The sequence below is a fragment of the Onychostoma macrolepis genome, chromosome 10 (assembly GCF_012432095.1).
Source record: "Onychostoma macrolepis isolate SWU-2019 chromosome 10, ASM1243209v1, whole genome shotgun sequence".
NCBI classification, from domain to species: Eukaryota; Metazoa; Chordata; class Actinopteri; order Cypriniformes; family Cyprinidae; genus Onychostoma; species Onychostoma macrolepis.
The window spans coordinates 15,282,755-15,290,263 of NC_081164.1; the positions used below are offsets into that span (position 1 = coordinate 15,282,755).

Genomic DNA, 7,509 nt, shown 5'->3' on the forward strand with positions numbered 1-7,509 from the left:
ATTATTATTATTTTGTATTCTAATAAGCAATTATGACTATACTTTCTATCACTGAATTTGAATTTTTACATAATTGTTTCTCTTTTTATGTTGGTACATTAACAACACCATACAAACAAACATTTAGTCCTAAACCTTGTCGCCTACCTATAAAAATATGGCTGTTTTGGCAACCCTGAATTTAACAGATGGAGCTGAAAACTATTTAGAAACCACCCTGCAGACATTCATTCACTATAGTTTCAGCAATATTTATAAATATTTGGCACATTTTATTATCTGACAGTGTTGACTCATATTGGGTAACTGGCAAGGAAAACACATTAAGAAAAGGAACATTATCAAAACAATTTTATTTAATTTTTTCAAGCAGACTGTAACATGGCAATATGACACGGCTGATAGGAAACCTCTTCATAATTTATGCAAATTTCACCCGTGGCATCAGTCCATATTTCAAATGCTCTCCTTGATGTCAAGAAGCATCAATGCTCAGGTGTCTTTAAGCTCAACTTTCTCGCTTCGGATCAGTTCATTCTCCTCTCTCTGTATCTTCACAGCACGCCAGCATGACTCTGTAAGGACACCGACCACAAGTTCAGCACAAAGCCTTGAGGAACACCAGGCTCCAGCATATGTGATCACGGCTTCTTTCTCTGTGCAGACATCTGCACAGCTTCCCAACGAAAACTTCCCTCAACGAAACTTCAGCGACTGGCGCGTCAGTCCGGTAATGAGCATCAATTTGTCCTTCTTGTCCTGCTGAAGAGCCATGAGCGCTTTGGAGATGCCCTCAGGATCCTGGTGCAGCGCGAGAATGCTCCTGGCTCTCTCCACCGCCTTCAGGTCTCCTGCTTTCTCGAAGAGTTTCACCAGGACGTCTTGGTTGACGTTCTCGAAGATGTTTGGCGACGCTTTCTTGCGGTGCGCCGTGTCAAACTTGACGCTGCTCACGGCGGGACTGACGCGGCGAGAGTCTGAAGACGCGTATGAAGACATGGCGGTAGAAACAGACCGTTTACGAGACGTCCCGTGTTTGATAGCAGCAGCTGTGCTCTCAGTGACTCCAGCATTGGAGATAACAGCCGGTTTTATAGGGGACTGGCCGAGTGCGAGAATTCCCTTTCGAGATGATGTCATGCGGACGGTAAGTGAACGCCCAACTTTACCCGCTGCGCTCAGCAGGACGCGCTGAGGGACACCGTTCTGACTCAGAGATGAACTAACGAATTCGTTAATGAGTAACTAGCTCACTGTAAGCGACCTCAAACAATGAAATCTTTCGGTTCTCTTTAGTTCAGCGTTTGTTTAACAGACTTTCTACAAGAAACTGCCTTATTACTCTAACGCTCCAAGATAGACAGCAATTCTGTATTTCCGCACTGAGAAGAGTGGCACCAATTACATTATGCTTATGCAGTTATTTATTTGCAAGAATTTATAGTTATATATCTGTATATTATTATAGGCTATTAAAATTGTATTAGCCTATACACAAGTTACACAGCGTATCAATGAATCTATATATATATATATATATTTAAATAGCCTAATAACAATAATATTTTTAATATAAATTGCACTTTTTTATATAAATGTCATACCTCTATTGATCATTCATCAATAAATAAATAAAAAATAAATAAATTCTATTGAGAAAAAGATTAAACTACTCTAGTACCCCAGAGGATTAAAATAGTAGTTAACTTTTTCTTTTAAAACTTTTACATTTACAGCTTTTGATTTACATCATACTACTGATAAACAATATATTTTTTAGCTTAATATTATTTTTCTTTCCCAATTCAATCAAAAAATAAAATAATTATAAGTCTAAATTATAAAGGAGTGGTATTATAGGCTTATCATTATTATTATACATCATTATTGACGTGATTATAATAGGTTATGGAATATCGACTGTAACTCAGGTTTTGGAGATACTTTTGCTACAGAAGTGGTAAATGAGTTTCTCCTGTGTATTTTGTCATACTGTCTGTTTTATTGATGATGAGGGGGACGCACAGGGTGAGATTGCTAAATTGCTTAATTCAGATGATTTCATCTCTACAAGTTTAACATTTAAATGTTTTATGACACCTGGGATTTACCTGCATGATGTTCACCTTCAAACTTTATGAAAATGACCAGTGCTATTTAAAATTTTAGCAACAACTTTAAATATTTCAGCACTTGCTTTCAGGCTTGTCTTGCTCCTGCAGGACATTACGTAGTAAACGAGCTGTTTCATTGGCAGACTGCTATAGATCTCATCAGTGATGCTGGTTTGGGAATGAGGAACAACATGCAACCCTCTCATTTTATGAGATAATGTTTAGAAATAAGCACTGATTGTTCTTTCCGCATGACAGTACTTCTCCCATGCATTCATTATAGTGCATGTGCCATGAGAAGAATACTATTTTTCCATGGCATTAAAAGCCTGGCTTGTATGAATTTATTATACTATAAAAATGCTAATCATCTTAGCACAATGTAAAATGCTACAATAAAAACCTATTATTTGGTTAACTATATAAGTGAAAAATTCTACTATATTTTAAGAGACAATGACACTTTAACAATCAAGTTAATTAATTTTACTGTAAACTACTGTAAAATATATATTTTAGAACTGTAAAGCATGAAAGCATTTTTATTTAAAAAGATGTAAAAATATATTGTTAAAATAATATTTTTAATAAATGAAAATGTAAACATTAAATTCCAGAAGCATAGCTGCCACTTTTTATTTTTTTTATTTCACATTGGATAGCTCGTGAACATGTTTCTTATTTAATATTCATTAAACAAATATTTACCTTTTTTTTTAAAAACAAATTATTTCTTTCTTTGAATGCTCTAAACTAAAGGATGGCTAAAATTGCCTTTCTTAATATGAAAGAAAAATATTATTTCTTTAGGAAATTGTTTGGCATTTGTTACTACATTAACAACAAAAGTGATTCATTGCACAAGATTATTCCAGTTATGAATTTCTCACACACACACAAGCCTAGTAAAAAAGCAGTTAAGGAACAGACTGTACTTTTGCCAGCTAGTGTAGCCTAATCAAATGTCGCGATCAATGTTTATATTTAGTTCCCACAAGCCATTCCAGTCCTTGAAATGATGGCAAAGGTCTACTATAAATATGTATTTCACTAGTAATTAAGGGCTCTTACGCTGATACTCAACATTTCTGAGGAAAGAGGACACATGAAGCTATTTTTATTAAAGTTGTGTGGGGCTGCCGTCGAGGGGAACAGCTGGGAATATTCCTTGGGCTCTAGGAAGGCCTGCTAAGGTCTTTTATGGTATAGCACACATTGGGCTTCAGTACAGCAGCAGTAGTGTAACATCCGGCACTGGAATACTGTGAGAACTCTCCCAGTGATTTATACTCAAAGCGAAACTACTTTAAACAAATCTAAGTTGTACTGCTCATTCACTCAATAGAAGGAAGTATCACATCACACTGACTTCCCACTTGCACATACAGTAATGATTGTTGAATACAGTCCCAGTTATTCACTGATTATAATGTGGCTGAAAACCATCAACATGAGGGCACTGTTGTGAAGTCATGACAACAGTAACTAACAGTGACTCTTATTTGTCCAGAACCAACTATCTATTTCCTTCACATGCCCTTCCTACAGTCACTCATAAAGAAGTCCTGGAAAAAGAGCAGTTCCACAGTAGGCCTAATGCCACGCGACTAGTTCCACAGTAGCCTAGCATCGGCTAATGCCTTTTCATTATTGCAATTTATTTTAACTTTTTTATTTTAACTTTTTTTTTTTTTTACTTAATACTTTTTTTTTGTGTCTGCCTCACTTAGGCACGTATTTAATCAATTGGACACATATTGTCAGACTCAGGCTAAATGAATATGAACTTCGACAAAGTGTACAGTTAGTGACTTGAGAACAGCGCTCTCTTGTGGCCGAAAAGATAGAGTCAAGTTTAGGCTAATTGAAGTTGATCAACCAAATCGACTGAAGCGTCGAAGGAATTAGTCATATATTGATTTTTAAAGTTAAATTATATATTTTTTAAAAGCAATTTAAGGGAATTATTTAAATACTTAATAGTTAGCCAAGATGTTGGATGTGACACTTCATCGAATTCACGACTAGTTTTTTTTTATGAGGGAAAAAACCTGAAAAATAATGTAACCCTTGTTAGTGAACGACTTTCACTGATTAGCGGCATTTTTTGTTTAAACTATGGGAAGAATACATTAAGATTCTGTCTCAAGCCTGCATTTACTCGAAAAGAAGAAACTGCTATGCGGTTATATGTAAGCAATGATGCTTGTGACCTGTTTTTTAGGATTATGTTGCCAGTACCGCACTGGCTGAGGCGGTTTCAGCCCACGAGTAGAGCCGCGTGTAGCATGACAAGCTCCCGCAGCCCTGCCTGCCGCACTCTCTGGCTATCAACCTTGGAAGAAACTCAGTCACACGACACGAGAGTGAGTAAATGATGACATAATTTACATCCACAACTGCAGAGTGTAGAGTTAAACAGAAACAACGCAAATGCTGAGTTTGCGAAGTGAATTATTTATGTAGTACCGTGTGTTCCTGACGTACTGCGGGGAGATGTGACTCGCCATGCCGCTTGTTCCAGCTACCGTGGGTTCAGGGGCGTAAATTTCATCTGACAGTAGGGGGGGGACAATAAACGTAAAATTTCTCAAGAGCAATTTTTGAAGGGGACACAAATAATACAGCCAAAATTGTACTTGTAAGGATAGATATGTGTACACAGCATGTGTACATAGCATGGAGACCGTGTTTAATTATGATGGTTCACCACGCGGTCATATTAATTATTATTTTGCGTCATCCATAGTATTTTAGGTTTCGTCTGAAACCTAGTAACCTTATGTCTCTTTTGCATTAATTCAACCGCATTAAACCCACTGATCTGCCACTTAACATCATATTGAACGAAACCCAACAAGTAGGTCTACAATATTAGCCTAATATCAGTTCACACACAGGCTTATCGCCATGTTAGTTGTAGTGGGTGACAAGCTACGTATTAAACTTGTTAACCTTATAATCGCTCATAGAAAAAACATCGGATGTCATAATTTTTTTATCATGACTAATTTATTAATGATCCAGCATCATCTGTATTAAAGAGAAAGAATCATTTCACCCGATGTTTAAAGAGAATAAAATAGCCTTGACAGCCTAAGTTACTTACACATAACTAACTTGCTCTCTCTCATCGGACTCGTGTGTGTGTATCCGTAAAGAAGGAAAGCAGGCAGTGGACCAAACCACTGTGAGGAAAGGGAGGGGGGAATCAAAACATTTCTGAACTTAAAACGGTTTTTTGCGTTTATTTTGTTTTACTACTCACACAGTTATTTTAAGTATATGTCCATTATATTATTTTCAATACACAGAGTCGCTTATAATGATATTTTTAGGGGGGACAAGCCTCAGATAGGGGGGGTCCTGTCCCCCCCGTCCCCCCCGGGATTTACGCCTATGCGTGGGTTTATTCTCCAGCTAATGCAGAAGTAGGCCTTGTACATGTGACTACACTGCACGGGGACAAGTGCTGAGTGAGGGACAAGCTGAGATAGTAAAATATACTAATTTCATCTTGTCATTAAACACAAAATATGTCTACATTCACTGATTTTGGGTTACACTTGATTTGAAGGTGTACTTGTAACATTGTAATTATACATTTACTGTAAGTAGCCTACTGAGTAATAGGCCTAATGAACTACATGTACTTACTATATGGGTAAGGTTAGGATAAGGGTTTGGTTTAGGGTTACTTGCATGTAATTATGCACAATTTATTATTAGTAAGTAGGCCTACATGTAATTTGTGTAACAATGACACCTTAAAATAAGTTTTTACTTGATTTTGTTGTGTTGTGCTGCATTTCTGCTTTGAATGTGGACAAATAAATTGTCACTGGACACTCTTTGAAGAACATTAGAATATGATGAACTCCAAATGTGTTTTTTTGTCTGCTTTTGCTTTCAGTTGAATCAACTGGTCACTAGTAATCAGTTTCTAAAGAACACCTTTGGTTGGATCCTTTTAACTGCTGTGGCATGGATTCCTATATGGCCTGAATGTACAAGGAACAAAAAGGTTGGTATGCTGATCAAGGATTACTTTATTAGGTCAGAATTAACCCCTTGTAAATGTATAGGCCTATGTTTTTGTTTTGGGTGAACCATTCATGATTTGATTCAACTGTACAGTTAAACAGGATGCCAAGTAGCTGCTATTTTAATAGCCTTTAAAAAAAATAAATCAATAAAAAAAATTCTTTAACAAGTGAAAATCCCACTTAGTCAAAGTGAACAAATATTCAATTAACCATACATGAGGAGACCACATTTGTGTGCAATCTGCAGTTTTAAAAACGTCCAAAAGTGAGACAGCAGGTGGAGCTGTTCACACGTTATTCTCTTATGCACATATGAAATGCTCAGATCTGGTTTGAACGTTTTAAGTCAAGGATACCACACAATCTGCACACAAAAAGATGATCTCATTCTGATTTTTATTTTTTTAATTTTTTGGAAAAAGCTCCAATAGGGGCAATCTGAAGCCTTAAAATCTTTTTAAAAGCAAATGAAAATTTGTGCAGTAAAATAAAAGTAATAAAAATGTCAGGGACTATCATTTTGCATAGTGATGGAATTTGATAAAATACTGTTTTAATGGAAACATTTTTTTAAAAAGCAAAAATCAAGGCCAAAGGATCACGTAACTATTGTTCTGCATGTCGTGCCTAACAAACACTCTCTAGCAGTCACAATACAGCACAGCCTTGTGTTCAAAGCCTTATAATCTGGCTCTTGTAGGGTACACAAGTAAAGAAGGATTCTCAGAGAACGGCCTTGATAAAGACAGTCCAAGATAAAGAGAAATAAATGACAAAGAACAGCCAAAAGTAGCTGAGCCAGTGTGTGTGGGTGGTCAATAATGCTCTGCAAACCGTTTACACCAAAATGGGCAGTTGCAGGATTCCAACTGTTTGGCTACTGCTATTAAGCACACACTTTGATATGCATATCTTCAATAAATAAAACCAGAGCTGCAAGAAGTAATGTGCACAGTATCCAATCAGATCCAATAAAAGATATAGAAATATATATATATATATATATAGCCTATTTTAATTTTCAAAAGCTTGGTGTCAGTAAGATTTATTTTTTTTAAATATTAATACTTTAATTCACCACGGATGTCATAAATTGGTTAAAAGTTATAGTAAAGATATTTGTTATATATATATATATAAAAATCTCTTGAACTGTCCATCAATCAGTTTTCACAAAAATACCAAGCAGCACAAATTATTTTCAACACTAACAATAAGAAGAAATATTTCTTGAACTGCAAATCGGCATATTAGAACTATTTCTGAAGGATCATGTGACACTGAAGACTGGAGTCATGATGCTGAAAATTCAGCTTTGCCTGCAAGAATAAATGACATTTTATAATATA

The 7,509-nt window shown here is 36.0% G+C and overlaps 1 protein-coding gene across 1 annotated transcript; it reads right to left on the reverse strand.

Moving 5' to 3' along the window:
- Positions 1-336: 336 nt before the first annotated feature.
- LOC131548462 (transcriptional and immune response regulator-like) lies at positions 337-1,354 on the reverse strand. Its single transcript, XM_058789740.1, has one exon. It carries the CDS (start codon positions 1,138-1,140, stop codon positions 697-699), a length of 444 nt encoding a protein of 147 aa, XP_058645723.1. The 5' UTR covers positions 1,141-1,354; the 3' UTR covers positions 337-696.
- Between the last annotated feature and the right edge of the window lie 6,155 nt (positions 1,355-7,509).

Bases quoted from the DNA above. Each gene is read 5' to 3' on its own strand.
- LOC131548462 (XM_058789740.1), bottom strand. From the start codon at position 1,140: ATGACATCATCTCGAAAGGGAATTCTCGCACTCGGCCAGTCCCCTATA.